We start from the raw sequence: 17,256 nt of genomic DNA, 5'->3' as shown, positions 1-17,256 counted from the left end.
CTCTCCAGAGCTCCCACATCCTCCCTGGCACAGGGCACCCGGCATCCCTCACCTCCAGGCTCCGCTCCATGGAGGCAGTGGAGGACACGGAGCCGGGAGGCTGCCGAGGCCCCTCTCTCATCCTCGCAGCATGACCCGTCTCGGCCGTGGGCTGAGCTGTGGCCGCGGGATGTTCCTAAAATAGGAGGCTGTTTTGATCCCGCTGCACGGCCGTGTCAGGACACGCAGAGCCGCTGCTTGCCCGGCCTTGGACTCTGTGCTGGCGATGGGGACGGGATGATGCAATTCCTGCAGCCGGGACCGTGTCCCGGCTGGAGGGAGCCTGGATGCTCCGGGGCCCCGTGCGTGGATGTCACTCGGGTGGGGGTCCCGGTGGCTGCCCCCACGGAGGCAGGAGGTCGGGAGCAGCCCTGCCCAGCCGCGGCGCCCAGGCTCTGCGCTGCCACCCCGCTCAGCAGGGACCCGGTGCCGGTCCCGGGCGGTGCCTCTGGGCTCCCCTGTGACCAGGACAGAACCAGGCAGTTGAGGACACCAGAGCTCAGGCCACCATTGACAGCACGGCTGGAATAGAGGCATCTCAGTGGTCACTGGGAACTCCTTTTTCCCAAAGTCAACACGGACATCCTCGGAAGTCACACAAAGTCGAGAGATGCTGGTGCCCTCTCCAGCACTGACTGTTCATTTGCAGCTTGTCCCCTGCCTCTCTGAGCGATCAGAAGTGGTGCTTTTTCGTGGCTGAAGCCTCTCCTAGGGACAGGGAAGGGGAAAGCTCCTCTTCAGGGGTAGAGAGCAGTGTCCCCATGTGCTGACCCAGCAGGGCTGGTCCTGAGGGGGGTTCTCCTCTAGCAGGGCTGCCTCAGCTCCTGGTGGTGGACGTGGCCCGTTTTCAGTCCCCTGGGATGGAGGGGGACAGGTCCTTTCCTCACACCCATTTTACACAGGCTCCTCTGCTCTTGGGCATGTGGATCCCGGGACACAGGGATGCTGGAGCTGAGGGCCACCTCCTGCGTTACAGCAAGGACACACTCCTGCTCCAGCAGCAGCAGCTCTAACACCCAAGAGCGACAGGACGGGATGGGAATAGGGAGCTGAACCCGCAGCCGCATCCAGGGGGTATGAACAGCTCCAGCTCCTAAAGCTTCTGGCTTCCTCCCAAAAAAAGGCGCTTGAGAAAGTACCTCCAGACAGTGCACAGTGCAAAAAGCTGCCCTGGCTAGAGGCTGCTCGCTAGGGAATGCAACAGCCCTGGAGGGATCTTGGCCCAAAATCCCACAGATTGAGAAATCCAGATTGGTAATTTAAACCAACAAAGGAACTTTGATAATGGTTGCAACAAAAGCTGGAGTCCTCCTCCTATCCGGATCCTCCCCTGTACCCGCAAAAATGCACTCTGTGCTTGGAACCATTGCTCACAAGGGGAGGTTAAGAGAGTCACTACCCAGTAACAAAAAAAGGCAAGGAGGAGGTGTAAATCTGCAAAAATACTAGAAATTTCACAGGGTTTTCAAGACCGTTTTCATAAGTTTCCTTGGTGATATCGAACCATTGCTGACTTTGCTTAAAGACCCTAAAACAGCCTCAACAATTTCTTTTACATTTCTGTGTTTTCAGACCCAAGCAGTTAAAACACATTTGGAAACTCTCTGGCCTTCAGATGGGCCGAGCACTTCGCCCCCAAAGTGAAATTCAGAAGAGCTGCAGATCTCCAGCACATCTGGAAAACACCAGGGTTCGAGCTGTGGATTCAGCATCCACAAACCAAGTTGGGAAGTAGAAAGGTTGGATCCTGATCTTCCTCCTCAGCAAGGAAAAAGCAAAGTGAGGAGGCAAAACATAGAGGGAATCAATTACAGAGGGCCTATATTGCCCCTGGCGGTACAGAACTTCTTAACAGTCAACCTCTGGCTTTGATTCCACTAGTGTCCTCCAGGGCTGATTGCTCCAAAGTTAGGGAAAAAGCTAGTGAGAATCAGAAAGCAGGAATCTCTCCATCCACCTGTTTAAGTACTCTACATAAACAACGTTCCATTTTCACAATTAATAGCCTTAATAATTCTTAAAAACATAAAAAGAGATAAATTGAGATTATTACCATATTACAAATATCAATGCTACACGCACGACGATATAATGTCAAAGTAAGGAATAATGAAACACTTACGTATTTAATCATAATTTTAATTAAATGAAAATGAATAAGCCTTTTTTCCCAAGCTCTGTGCGTTTCAATGTTACTAAGGTTCAGCTTGTTTAAGTTAGCAGTGGGAACTGGTTGGGAGCTCTGTGTTTGGTGACACAAGCTCGCAGCTGCTGAAGAAATCCTCAGCGAACGGGATAGAAATCCTCCAAAAGCTCTCCTATTTTCTTCTTTTCTGCAAAAGGCAATGAATGGAATTGGGAAAAGAAACAACACAATATTTGAGGTAGATTTTGAAGTCTCAAATAGCAAAGGGTTATTTTATTGACAAAAACCAGCTAACAAGGTCACCAAACACTTGTCTCTTGCTACCTCCGGTGAACTATTAACTTGATGCAGAAACTGAGTAGGAAACTTCTCTTCCTTTTCCCACCAGTAAAGGGAGCTTGTTCTTCAGGGTTATTTCTACAGATTATCTACTGACACAGCCCAGGGCAAATTTTTCTTACTTTCACTGTTTCTCTTTCACTGGCATGAATTTAGTCTGCTGTGGTGTTGCAATTTTTATACTAAAATAAGTTTTTCAGAATAAGAATGAGTTATCAAGGCAGCTGGTTTGCTGAGTGAGAATGTCTCTTTTTAAATCACATATTTATCTCCCTTTTTATACATCAGGTTTCCTGACTACTGCTGCAATTGATGTTGCAAATCAAATGCAAAGTATGATGGACTCGCCAGTAAAGAATGGATTTGATCAGTAGCACAGCAACATATTGATAAATATTAGTGCTTATTAGTGTCTACATTATGGCAGATCAATGTTTTTCTTAAAATAACAACTCACTATACCTTGTATCTTAAAGTCCTCGGGATGTTGCCTGACATACTCCAACAGCTCCCTGTCCCGCTTGGCGTGTATATACTCTGAACGTTTTATGAGGTGGTATCCAACAAACCAGCCCACCGTCGTGAACAGGATTTGGCGGTGGACACCTGGATTACGACGAGAAAGTCCAAGGCCATCGGTGGGCACGAATAAAACCACATATAAAATAAAATCCCCCCACGAAAGACCACCCAACACAGCGGCAAGTGCCAGGGGAGCTGCAGTGCCCCTGCTCCCCTGCCCCACTTTGAGCTCCCTCGGCCCCACATCTCGTCCCCCCTCAACAGGCTCCTTACCCCAGGGTGCCCCCAGCTCTCCCAGTCCCTACAGATCCGCCCATACAACCCCCTTCTACAGCCCCCCATGCCCTCCAGCACCCCCAAACAGGCCCCCCACCTCAGAGCCCCCCCCAGCTCTTCACCTCACCCCTCAAACAACCCCCATATCCCTCCAGCCTCTCACCTCAGAGCCCCCAAGCCCTTGAACAGCCCCAGATCCCTCCAGGCCCTTCCATCAACCCCCCCTAATCCTCACACCCCCCCAAACCCCCTCACATCAACCCCAGAGCCCTCCTACACCCCTCAACCGCTCCACTCCCCCACCTCAGAGACCCCCAAGGCCTCCCACCTTTTACGCTCCAAACCTTCAAACACCCCCCAACCCCTCAAAAACCGCAAATCCCCTCCATCCCTACCCTTCAAACCTCCCACCTTCAAAATCCCCCAGATCCCCTCACTGCAGAGCCCCCAACCCTCAAACACCCCCAAACCCCCCAGTTCCCCTCACCTCAACCCTCCAACCTTCAAACACCCCACAGACCCCCCAGCTCCCCTCACTTCAACCCTCCATCGCTCCAACACCCCCCAAATCCCCCAGATTCCCTCACTTCATCCCTCAAACACCCCCCAAACCCCCAGCTCCCCTCACCTCAACCCTCAAACACCCCCTAAACCCCCAGCTCCCCTCACCTCAATATTCCATCCCTCAAACACCCCCAAATTGCCCAGATTCCCTCACCTCAACCTTCAAACACCCCCCAGACCTCCAGCTCCCCTCACCTCAACCCGCTGACCCTCAAACACCCCCCAGACCCCCAGCTCCCCTCACCTCAACCCTCCAACCTTCAGACATCCCCAGACCCCCAGCTCGCCTCACCTCAACCCTCAAACATCCCCCAGACTCCCCATCTCCCCTCACCTCAGCCCTCCATCCCTCAAAGACCCCCAAACCCCACAGATTCCCTCACCTCAACCCTCAAACAGCCCCCAGATCCCCAGCTCGCCTCACCTCAACCCTCCAACCTTCAGACATCCCCAGACCCCCAGCTCCCCTCACCTCAACCCTCAAACAGCCCCCAGACCTCCCATCTCCCCTCACCTCAGCCCTCCATCCCTCAAACACCCCCAAACCCCCCAGCTCCCCTCACCTCAACCCCCCAGATTCCCTCACCTCAACCCTCCAACCCTCAAACAGCCCCAAACCCCCCAGATTCCCTCACCTCAACCCTCAAACACTCCCCAGACCTCCCAGCTCCCCTCACCTCAGCCCGCCGACACCCAACGCCCCCCCAGCCCCGCCGCCTCAGAGCCCCCCGCCCCGTCCCCGCCGTCCCCGCCGCACCGGCGCGCAGCGCGGGCCGCCGGTTGAAGGCGTTGTCGAGCAGGGCCGCGAACCAGCCCGAGAAGCCGAGCCAGGCCGAGCCGCGGTTGAGCAGCGGCGGCGGCGGCAGCCCCCGCGCCTCGTCCGGCAGGAAGGCCATGATGGCGCCGCGCGCCAAGGTGAGCGGTGCCGCGCGCCGCCCGTCCGCCGCGCGCCGCTGCCGCGCGCCGCGTTCCGCCGTCCGCAGCGCCCCCGCCGCGGGAGGCCGGGAAAAGGGCGAAGAGCGAGGGGGGAAACCGGGAGAGAAACCCAGGAAAAGGGGAAAAACGGGGGGAGAAACCGGGAGAGAAACCCAGGAAAAGGGGAAAAACGGGGGGAGAAACCGGGAGAGAAACCCAGGAAAAGGGAAAAAAACGGGGGGAAGAAACCGGGATAGGGGAGCCCGAGAGCGAGCTCTACCGCCCTTGTTGTCTCCGGTGATAGCTTAAGGCCGCGTTGTGCAGAGCCCGCTTTCATAACATGGTATTTTAACATCCCCCTTTCTCACAGGCTAGAAGGAATAAGTGTTTAATTCAACTATCCCCTCTAAACGCAGTCACTCAACAAATCTAGGGGAAAAAATCAATAACTATTTGGAAAAAAAGTGTTCTTCCCCACTTTTCTCTATAGCCTCGAGGCCCCTGCAGAGACTTCAATGGCTAGAGCAGAAAGCTGAAGGACAATTACACAGTTTAAATGGAGACAAGTCGTGACTTGCAGGTAATTTATCACTTTTACAGATTCAAAAAGAACTCTGCACATGATGCTGCAGAGGTTAACACCTATATATTCCACGCTTTTCATCCTGTAATATCCAGTTACCTTCAGGGTAAGGTGCTGGAGAAATGCTTACATGGACACTGTGGCTTTTGGGATTAGCCATGAGGTTCCACAGCCCCATTTCTTCATTTAGCAGCCTTGTCTCCATAACTAACTAAATAAAAGCAGAAGAGGGAAGCATAGCAAAACCTCCTTGAACAGCCCCCGAAATAGAAAGATCAGAGACACACAGATCTGTTAAGAAACTAACTCAAAGCTTCAGGTGGTTTTCAGGTAGTCACTAACCTATCCTAAAGGCACAGCAGAGTTTGTGCATGAGATGAAAAAAAATATGAGATACTCAAGACAAAGATATCATTGCAAAAACAAGAAGTCTTTTATTTACATATTCCACAGTAAGCAGTTATTATGCTCTCTTCTTTACAGCAATAATCCCTTGTAATTTGTCACACTGATTTTTCACTAAAATGCAACAATAAGGAGAAGGCCGGGGCGGTTTTCTTCGGGACGGAAGCCTGGACTTTTTAAATGGCCAATATGAAGACAAGGGCCTTTTCATTAAGTTTCACAGTTTATTCCTGGTGTCTAAGCTACACATTATTGTCAGGAGCTAAGAGGTATTCTAGTTGGACAGCACAGGGCTGTTGGGAAGAGAAACCCTCCCTCCGGGGGCTGAAAGGTGCTTGTGCTCCTGCCTCACGGACAGGTTCCCTTTCTCACGACAGCTCCTCAGTGCTGGATCTTCCTCTCCGTGGAATAACCTGGTGGGTCCCAGCAATGCGGTTTTACTCTGCCTTTTGTCTGACAGAGGCTGGTTCAGTCAGGACAGAGACATAAAGTTTCAGCCAAGCGTAAGTGACGCCCAGAGCACAGTACACAGAGGTCAACAACAGGGGAACAAACGGCAGGGTGAGTTTCCAGGGGGTCAGGGGAAATACAATTTCACAGAAGATTTCCAAAGGCACTAGTTGAAAGAGGTAGATTGTCTCAGGCCAGTTCAGTAGAGACTTCTCTCTCCTGAAAGAGAAAGAAAAGAGTTAAAATGTTAATAGCATAAATAATGCGATTTTTCCCACTTACCACTCCCCCCCTCAACCAAATTTCAGTAGATTTATGCATCAATACTTCTTGCAAAGAACAGGCAATACATTTGACTGTAGAGAGTTTACAGGGAGTTTTCTGTAAGCATTTGGTTGTCAAATTATAGCTCTTTGTCAGAACATGTTATTTGCAGCCTGCCACTTCACACATAAAAACTAAAAGCATTTTTGCAAAATGCAATAGTATTTATAACTTCCAGCACAGATGAACAATGACCAGAGAATTCAGTGTTCTAGATGTTCTAATATCAATTTCAAAACCCACAGGCTAAAATTTTGTGCTTTAATAGTGCATAGAGGCGTGTGAGTTGTGTGAATTTACCATCCCCTGTGAGTACAGGGCAGAGGCTCCAGTTCAAACACAATGAGGATGTTTAATAGGAGACAAGACTTAGGACACGACTGTTGAGTCTAGGACAGAAGTATCATCATTTCTTGATGAGTATTCCACTAGGATAACATCCATTTGCCAACCCATTCAACCCTGATGGCAACACTGTTGCCAGTGACAGAAGTGGTTTCATTCTTGCCTTCAGGAACAGTTTGTTTAATTACCTGAATAGAGATTTCAGTGAAGAGAAGCTATAAATAGTAAACAGCAGCATCAGCAGTATTTTAATTGGAAGTTCTGAAATACAAAGAACATTTTAAGAGTTAAAAGATTTTTTTAAAAAAATTATACTAGTGAAACTCACATTATTTAATAATTATTTTCTCCAAACAGGAAAAAAAAGTCTTAGCTTTAGGTGTCTTAAGTAGTATGTAATACACTTATTTAATAACATACTAAGCATTGCAATACAGGTACTTGAGGAATCTATAAGCATATTGAACATTAATTACAATTACAATGCACAAAGGTACTGAAAGTATTTTTTTTTCATATTCAAAAAGATCAAAAAATTACAGAGAAGCTTAAAGCACTAAAGGGAAAGCCAAGCCAAAAATATCTAGCTCTAGGTTGCAGGCTCTGTAGAGGCTAGATACTAGAGAACACAAAGGAAGCTGCTCATCCCTTAGGGCTGCGGCTTCTCTATTGCAAATCAGCATCAGCCCAAACTGAATATGTCTAGATTGGAGTGTATCAAAAGGATGTCAATCATTACACAGAAGTTGCAGTGTTGTTGTAGCTATGATGGTCTAAGGGTTAAGCCAAGCAAATAGACCTTTAATTAAAATGAAAGGGATGGGGAGAAGGGAACAGCTTTTGGGCACAAAGACAGATCTGTTCTATCCTGCATGTTCTCATTTAACTTGAGATGGAATTTTTTAAGCAATGTTTCCTTTCACCAGTTGGAGGGATTGGATTTGGGGAAACATGCTGACATACAGACTATTGCAACTGTCAACTTTCTACACAAAATAACCTCAAACACATGTCAACTCTGGGAAGGGAGAAAAAAAAAGAAAAAAGATGAATGCATAGAATGAAAGAAAATATTTTACCTGGTAATGTAAACAGCAATGGAAAAAGTGAAAAATGACCCGTGGTTGTCAGAATCAAATAGATGCCAGCATCCTTTGCTCTCTGAACAGACAACAAACTAAAATGACGAGAATTTGTGTTATACTTTTGTCTTTTAGAAAATAAATTTGCAGCTACATAGTACACAAATCACAAAACACGGACTGAAGAACAGGTCAAATGGAGATCAGATGGATCTCGAGTACAGCAATAATGCCTAGCTGCTGAAGCCAGGCAACCAATTCTTTTTTCTCTGGAAAGGGCAAGCCTACAGGACACACAATATCCAGGTCTTGACGGTACTGGTGCAATGGATTTACTGCACAAATACACTAGTTGCAGGGAAGGAGAAAATGACCTTGAGAAAGCAGCCTGCTTTCTACCACCATCTGACATCAGCAAAACATTTCATCAACCCTGCTCCCAGACAATCACTATGAAATGGAGGCTATAAGGGAGACCTGAATTAATTGTTTTAGGGCTGTGTGGCCACACATGGCCTCAAGTCTGAATCCCTGTCTCCTATGAGCACAGTTTGAAGGGTTTCTGTGTTATCCTAATGGCAATCAAGCACCTGAATTCAAGCACACTGATTTTTTGTTATGGTATGCGTCTTGAAATACTGTGATTTTAAAATGAAAAAAGGAGAGAGTACATAGCGGGTAGTCTTGCCCATCAGACTTCTCAATTGCTTAATAATCTCAAGATCATGCACTTTTCATTCTCCCACTCATTCTGTTGGGAATACCTTTAAGGCACAGAAGATACTGTTTAACATCACACTAGTTCCCTGCATATACTTTTATGTGCGTGTTGTCATGTTCTAAGAAGGCTATGTTTTTATTGGTGTCTGAAATTAGTTCTGCCAGAAGTGCATTAATTTTTTTTCAGCCTGTAAATGTGTTAATTATTGAAACGTTCTTAAAACTAACGTGATCCTCTTTTGAGGATTCTTCAACAAGTGGCTAAAGGTTCAGCTAGTGAACTACAACTTCCAGAGCTCACTTACCTTAAAGGCAGAATAGCAAGCAGTATTGCTTTCTCATGCACGTGCCAGCCAAACATGAAAGAGCTCAATGCACAGAGAACAACGCACTGAAGGAAGCCTCTGGGCCCTTGAGGTTTAAACCAAAGACAGAAAACAGAGGGCTAGAAACAACAGGCAAAAACAAGACTTCAGTGAAAAGCTTAATGATCTCCGACACAAGCCAAAGGCCACAAGAGCTTTTACAACACCAATGAACACAAGTGTACCCAGGATGTGCTTTGAATCTAACCCACCAAACTTATTTCATAAAAGTTACTACTGAGGGTGCTGAAACAAAGATATTTCTGGTCAAAGGCTAATACAATGACTCATTAGAATTAAAAAACAGACAAACAAAAAAAACCCACAGCTTTGTATCCAGTTAATAACTTAACGAGTCTCAATTCCTTGCTTGTCATACAGAAAACACTGTGCTCACCTGTAGCTCCTACTATTAGGAGCACAACAAACTTCCCAAACAATTCCATCAACCTCTCTCTTCGGCTCTTGAATACTCCTTCAACCACCCACTATCACAAAAGGCTACTTCTAGCTTAGTATGCAGAATGGTTTTGATCCACGATTGTTTGATTTGATTTGATCCACACACACACACACACACACAAAGATCTCTAAAGTCTCATGTAGAATGTATGATAATTAAACAAAATCCAGTGAGGATGGGACACGTGAAGTTTACAAAAACATTATTTGTTCTTACCAATATTGATATTAAAGTACAGATTAATGTTGCTAGTGGAGTCACAGAAGGGAGGACAGTATGCTGAAATTCTTGAACCAACCCTCCTGTCATTGAGGCTTTAGGTATTTTTGTGGAGTCAAGAAGGTTATACTTTAAACCTGGAAACAAATGATAAAAGAGTACAAGCTGATAAATGTTAAAGAAAATAAAGAAGCAGTAGTACTTGTAATACAATGTAATAGACCTAAACTAAGTATATAGGTGAGCTTTTTCTTTTTAAAATGATAGAGAGGGAAGATTGATTTCTGACCTAATAACCAGAAAATGTTAGCATGCACTGTATTATATGTGGATTATCAAGAGATTTAAGGCAATCTAATTTGGTCCCTGGATTTCACATGGGGAGGGAAGACTAAAATTCAGAGATTTATGTCTGGATAAGTGCCAGATACTAAGTGCCAAATAAGTGTGTAAATAAGTGACAAATGCTAAGATTATTATACTGTACCAACAACTGTTAACGCTTTATCCATGGCATTGTACAAAGCCCAGAAGTTGGGGGCCCAATAAGCATGGCAGAGGCCTCTCTTGAAAGGAAAAAGTCGTGAAAGGACCTGAGGCAGCTGGCCCTAAACGGGAAGGAAAAAAAAATAATGAAAGAAACACCTTTTTTTAGATGAGACATGGTTTATATTTTGGATGCATTGTCTAAAATATTGAGGGAATAAAAGGTGAAAAAGGAATCATTACCAATACTATAAAGGGGCCCAAAGAAAGTGCAGAAACAAGACAGACAATCAGTCCCAAGAGAGTTGTGTGAAGAAAGCTGAAACTTCTCCACTTCAGGGATCCATCTACGAGAAACAAAAAGATTATGAATAGAGATAGCAGGGCAAGCAGGGAGGGGCACAAAGATTCCACCCTGACAGTGAATTGCTGGCACACATACAACCTTTATATCAATATATTCAGCCCTTTATATCAAATATATTCAAATGCTTACTTCAACAGCTACCTTTAGCTACATTCTGATTTATATACTATTACACTAAGGAACTTGGATGTCAGCAAATTAGACTCTGCATCAAATGTATTGCTTATATAGGACTAAATCACAATCAAGCTTCAGTTTCTTATGGATCAGGATACAGCTATAAGTAGAAGGCTGCGGCAGGAATTATTGCACATCAAGGATACATTTTATGAGAGACTGAAATAGGCCTGAAACCACAGCTGTATTGTGCTACCCATGTGCTACATGTGTGTTGCCTTGAATGTGGGGTTACTTTTCCTCATCAATAAATTACAGACTACTAAAGATCCTACTGAACAGGAAAAAAAAAAGTCTATTAAATTACAGGAAAATACCGATAACATGAGAGTAGTATGAATTCTAATTTAGTAGGACTGTAAGACTTTCTGAGTAGGGCTCAGATTAGGACTCTTTTTGAGCCTGACTTATTTTCTTAAAACCAGCTCTTGTGATCTGCCCAGACCCTACCCAGGAGCACTAGACTTCTTTTTGCTTGCAACTATTCTTATTTTCCATGTTGGAAAATTGCTTTTAAAATAGGTTATATTTCTTTTATTTGTGCTCCTCATTAATCTATGCCCTTTTATTTATTTCACACTGCACCTCCTTCATTTTTCAACCTTTATCCATCTTCTCTTTCAAGAGCCATTTCAGAGACTTCTCTGTTCGTGTGAGGAATATCAAACATTTCTCAGTGCTAAAAAAAGAAGAGAAATTCTAAGAAAGACTTTGGAATAACCTCTGAGGCTACCTAATCATTCCATATCTACTCTGAATGCTTCCTATGGCTTCAAACTGGCATCTACAGCTAGCTTGTGTTGGCTTTACTTATAAAAGAACTCAAGAAACAGGAATTCTACAGGAACAAGTATAGATCTTTCCAACACTGCTTCCCAAGCAGAATTTAATTCATTTGACTTACAGCCATCTTGTTACAAAGATAATTTCAATTTTCCTTTCTTCTTCAGTCTTATCTAAACCCCATTAATTAACATGTTCTGCCCCCCCAAAGTGAGTAAAGAAACATTTACATCTTACCTGTATTATTTGCAGTAAAACAATAAGATCGCAACAAATAAATGCCATATGCTGGGGCCACGTACACATAGATGTGTTTGAAATGCAGAAGAACAGCAAAAAGAGCAGCACCCTCCAAGTATCGTTTCTAAACGTAGAAACAAAACAAAACCCAAACTTTTCAACTTTTCTCCTTGTACAAGCTTTTAATGGCACTTCTACTGCCCTCATTAGGCAACAGAACATTCATCACAGCATAAAGCTAAATGAGTATTTGCATTATAAGTCAAAATTGCAAAGTAAATCCTGTCATGCAGCAGATGTACAGAAGGAAACTATATTTCCACATGATATTTGGAAATTGGGAGGTTTTGCAGCTTGGAGATGTGTCTTCTAAGGAGCGGTGTCTTATAACAAGATAAGATGGCAAGAAGCCATGCCTCCTTATTTAGGTGTAACACAAAGTTTAGCCTTCTTACAGGGAACAGGAATGCTTCACCATTGATAAGCAAGCATTTATGGTGAGTTCCGATATCTCTTCTTCCCCCAAACTTAACAAACAATTAAATATTCACCTTAACACACCTCAATTTTGAGCCGCTTCCAGTAAGTTCAACACGAGTGGCAACATGAAGTGAATTAACGAACCAAAACACATATGACATAACCAGAAAAGAGCTACTCAAGCTTACCTGACATAGTCGAGCAATGGAAAGAAGCATCAGCCCAAACAGAAAGCCGTTGTATTGGAAGTGAATATCTGAACTTGAGTCAAGAAAGGAATAAAGGTCTCTTTACTAGTGTCAGTTGCCTGGAAAAACTCAAGTGTATAGTCAAACATATTAAAATGGAAATTTAAGCTTAAGTTTACTCCATATAGACATAAAAATCATTAATCAATCTCACTTGCAAGAACAGACATGTGATTCACTAATACTGGTATATAATTGTGACGAAATACAGCAACTTTTAATAAAAATCTGGGTACCTGCATTCCCTGCAACTCACCGAGTAAAAATTAAAACAAATAAAAAGATTACTATGATATGTTAAAGCTTCTTAGAATACTCTCATGAATGAAATTCTTCAGTTTTTAAATTCTTAAGTATTAGTATCTGCTTGGTATCGTATTAATGGTCTGAGATGCCGCTCGCAACCTGACAGCAGGCAATTCAGACGTGGATTGCAAAGCCCAGTGCCCCAAACTATAAAACAATTGTCATTTTCTCCTCTGTGTTTCTTCATTAGCTAGATTGATGCATATTGAGACTGACTGACATTAAGAGGATATTAGAATAGCTCAGGGTAGTGTAAGGAAATAATTCTCATGCAGAATAAATCAATTCAATAGCACTTCTAAGATTTTGCTTGCCATAGAACAGATCTAGAACCATGCCCAGACTCTCCCCAGATATTTCTGTAGGAAGGTAGAGAAGGAGCAGTCAGCAGAAAGAGGAAGCCAAACTGGTCCTCCTAGAGTTCTGACAAGTCAGATAAAGTTTTGAAATTTTTCTGTCTTGCTAAATAATAATTCTAAAGAAAACACTAAGTTTTTCAGCTAGCCCTATGAACACAGTCACTGACTTTATTCTCTGTGACAGAAATAATGCTTATGGGTTTGTAGCAAATGCTGTAACAGGTTAAAAAAAAATTAAAGGAATATACTATGATTTGAAAGGATACGATCCACGATTAATAATCCAAAATTCCACAAAAGCAGAGCAGCAAGAATGAATGTTGGTTTTTCCATAATATCCTTTCCAGCTCGTCTCCCATTCACACATCTGCAGCATCTGAACAAGAGTAGTATAAAAGGAAAGATCAATTGAAACAGCTAACGAAAACATGAATTGCTAATTTAATAATTGGGAGGTGCATTTAATCTGAAGATATCTACTTTATTAGCACAAAATGCAATAATAAAATTATTTCTAAGTTCACCAAGTCAAGAGAATGACATGAATCAAGTTTAATAAGTAAAAGAATTTTAAAGTTAAATAATTGTAGTATTTTCCACATGGTAAAGCTTATGTTAAGCAGTTTAAAGAGTCTCAGGATTATGTCTTAGCTTGAATAATAAAAAATTGTCATAGTCTGTTTCCTATTAATTGCTCAGGCATGAGCAAAGTCTTGCTGTATCTAGTGACAATATACCAAATTCTATTTAAAGTCCTCAGGTCGCCATTAACCCATTTCCTTACTCCCACCAAGATTGCAAGTTATAATTTTATTGTTTTTTAAATATCTTATTACTTCTCACTGGCAAAACCATATAGCTCATATTATGCTGAAGGTGAAGTTAGATTAAAACTTCAGTGATGACTTGCACTAACTTGGTGTAAGTAGGACTATTTTAAAAGAACTAGCGCATTCACACATATCTGAGCCAGAACAATAAAGAAAAAACAAACAAACAAACAGACAAATCAAAGCTTGCCTACTTCAGATGCAGAAAGTAAATAAAAGAATTTACATGCTGTAACACAAGAACACATAACTTTGCCCATTTTAATCTTTCTACCCCAATTTTGAGTAGATGGAATATTAGAGCCAAATCTTTACAGTGGGCAAGACAGCAATTCCCATGATATCTTCCTCCATTCTATATGAGCATAAAATGAATATTTCCCTTTACTAACCAGGGCATAACAAATAAAATAAAAACAAAACACACACATAAAAAACCCTCCTCTCCCTCCTAGTACTAGCAATTTGGCCTGAAATAGCCAGTTCATTTACAAGAATATCCCAAACACTAGATTTTTGCACATTTGATCATATGCACTTTGCACATTTGATCATATGGGTATTTTATCACAAGTTTCCTTCATAGTTCTAATCTGGACGACTACAGCAATAAGAGAAATAATATGAAAAAATAGCTGGGTTCACCCAACCTGTCCTTTAATCCTACAAGGTGAACCCAACAAGAAAAACTGCACACCTCTAGTGCGTGAAAGACAGCTAAACTCTGAATGTGTACAAATCCAATCTATGTATAGTAAGAATATGTTCAGAAATAACAAAAGTAGTAACTTGCATTTAGCTTGCACTCCCAATTTCTCTTGGAATGGGTTAAAACAATTTTGATTTTCCATGTATCTACCAGCTCATTTGTACAAATGAGCTTCAAATAACCTGTTGCTATTCTAGAAATTCAAGATTTTAAAAAGACTACCCACTCTCCCTAAAATTAGAACATTAAGACTTACTCACGAACAGCATATATAAAAAGGATATCTGTAAAGATGACAGAAAATCTTTGGAAGAAGATGGTTGCTTGGCTGGAATAATTTAGGTTTTGGATAACCAGCATTTGTGGGTCAAAGTACTTGGCAATGTGTGAAAGTGCATATTCAAACCAAGCGAAAAATGGTGGATAATCCAAGGTCCATTCTGAAGTAGCCTAAAAACAAAAGGAGATCAAGTCATTCAGAATTTTGAAGACATGTCATTTAAAAAACATCATATATAGTTTATCATAGCTAGTCAGTCAACACATTTTATTTCAGCTAAATAGCTTGGCTAAACAGTCCAAGCCCTCTCAGTCTTTCCTTACACTCCAGCCCTTTTATCATGACAAGAGCTAAGAGAGGGGCAATTTAATATTACCATGCAACTTGCTCTTTTACTACATAGTCTTTCCCATTAACCACACGTTGAATTGTCTTTTGCATTTCACCAGCACAAGAACTAGCATCTGCTCCATGATTTTTTTTTAACCTGAGTATTACACAGGGCCAACAACCTGTATGTTTTGGCACCACTGTTATACAGCTACCAGTAGCCAACAATCGTCAGTATCCAATAATCACCAGCATCCAGGACACGCATTTTCTGCAAATAAATGGTTTTCTCCTCTAGCATACAAATAGGCTGACATGTCCAATATGTCTGTATCTTACATGCAGTTAAAGAATAACTTTCCAGCCCCCCAAATCCCAACTTACTTCATAGTACCACTGAGAGAGAGGTAAGTTGTGAGTGATGGCAAGCCAATTCCTATGCACTTCAAAGTCTGTGGAATGACTGAAGAAGGTTTACATTAAAAGCCACATATATGCACTTAAGGAAGAAACATTTTAAAGCAAATCACCACTGACAGACATTAAATAAAAAAGCCTACACAGCAGCTGCTGTAAAGCTGATCTAAAAACTCCGATCAAGTTATTTGAACAGCACCAAGGAAGCAGTATATAGGGCATATAGTGGAAACTATTAAATGAAAATTATTTATATATATATTATATATATAATATATAAATTATAAATTATATATATATAATAATAAATAATTATAAATAATTATTTATTATTTCGGACATCAATGCCAAAATTGGTGGGTTTGACTTAAAAAAAAATTATAAAAATAAAAACCGTACTTTTATCTGTATGATTAACTGGTTAACATTAAAGCTTTTCAATAAAAAAACACGAATGATTTGGTGCATTTGGAGAGCCTGGATTGCACATGGAAGGCTACGAGTGTGTCTCAGTACAAAACAAGGCCAGTCTGCTCTGAGAAGCCAAAGTCAACACCAGAAAAAGCTCCTTACTCTGGGGAAAATAAAAAAATAATAATAATAAAAAAAGAGACTCATATTGCTGAAAGGGCAAGGAGGCGGCATCACTGAGTAGTGCCCTGCCTACAAAAGCCATATCGTTAAGGAAACAAAAGCATAACATAAACGGGGTAACTGAACAGATTTTCTGGGAGGTTTCACAAGAAAGGCAGAGCAGGAGGGAGGATTTCTGAACGCCGAGCAGGCAACGAGCTCCACAAAGAACCGGGGGAGAAGAGGAGGGGGAAAAGAACCGCGCCCAGCCCGGCTGAGGGGACCCAACGTCCGGCCGCTGCGCAGCCCCGAGCACGGAGGGAGGCAAAAGCTCTTACTACGTGGGGATGAGGAGGCACTTGAGGAAGGAGACGCCGAGCGCCAGGGAGCAGAACCACCGCCGCGCCGCCGCCGCCATCGCGCGCTGACGGGGCCGCCGCGCATGCGCCGCGACCGTTAAACCGCCCCGCGCCGACCGTTTAAACCGCCCCGCGCCGGCTCTTACAGCGCGTGCGCAGACGTCGCCGTCGCCTCAGGGACTGTGGTGATGAGGGACATGGGTTCGGCGAAGTGCCGGGGCTTCGAGTTTTTTTCGTTGAATAAATAATTTTATTTATTTATTTTTGAGCATAAATGGACTAACGTCTTTCAAGTGCCTTCGGGTGTTTTACGAAGGCTCGCCTGCCCACAGCCTCACTAAAACCCCACTAATTTTCTATGGGCTTCCTGTAATTCTCCTCTCTCCCAGGTAAGGGCTGCAGTGACTGATGCACTTTGCAGGCTCCTTAGAGGAGAAAAGCTACAACTTCAGGAAAGGTGTGTCAAGAAGTGTGTCACAGCCAGGATGCTTTATGGCTTTATGCATATTTTATTTACTGTTTTCTAAATATATATTAGTAACAGGTTACAAGACT

At 43.2% G+C, this 17,256-nt stretch overlaps 2 protein-coding genes across 2 annotated transcripts; both read right to left on the bottom strand.

Moving 5' to 3' along the window:
- Positions 1-2,280: 2,280 nt before the first annotated feature.
- NDUFC2 (NADH:ubiquinone oxidoreductase subunit C2) lies at positions 2,281-4,829 on the bottom strand. Its single transcript, XM_088534920.1, has 3 exons — positions 4,644-4,829; positions 2,987-3,130; positions 2,281-2,372 (listed from the first exon to the last, which is right to left on the bottom strand). Exons 1-3 carry the CDS (start codon positions 4,780-4,782, stop codon positions 2,323-2,325), a joined length of 333 nt encoding a protein of 110 aa, XP_088391046.1. The 5' UTR covers positions 4,783-4,829; the 3' UTR covers positions 2,281-2,322.
- Positions 4,830-5,803: 974 nt separating this feature from the next.
- On the bottom strand, positions 5,804-16,779 carry ALG8 (ALG8 alpha-1,3-glucosyltransferase). The gene is made up of 13 exons (XM_088535030.1): positions 16,681-16,779; positions 15,737-15,815; positions 14,999-15,192; positions 13,470-13,579; positions 12,479-12,546; positions 11,808-11,934; positions 10,487-10,590; positions 10,245-10,365; positions 9,755-9,894; positions 9,016-9,155; positions 7,988-8,085; positions 7,097-7,169; positions 5,804-6,458 (listed from the first exon to the last, which is right to left on the bottom strand). The coding sequence occupies exons 1-13, from the start codon at positions 16,758-16,760 to the stop codon at positions 6,227-6,229; spliced, it is 1,566 nt and encodes a 521-aa protein (XP_088391156.1). The 5' UTR covers positions 16,761-16,779; the 3' UTR covers positions 5,804-6,226.
- Between the last annotated feature and the right edge of the window lie 477 nt (positions 16,780-17,256).

Source organism: Tinamus guttatus, unplaced genomic scaffold (assembly GCF_059628265.1).
Source record: "Tinamus guttatus ecotype Peru unplaced genomic scaffold, ASM5962826v1 Tinamus_guttatus_pri_ptg000602l, whole genome shotgun sequence".
NCBI classification, from domain to species: Eukaryota; Metazoa; Chordata; class Aves; order Tinamiformes; family Tinamidae; genus Tinamus; species Tinamus guttatus.
This window is presented reverse-complemented; position numbering and strand designations above follow the sequence as displayed.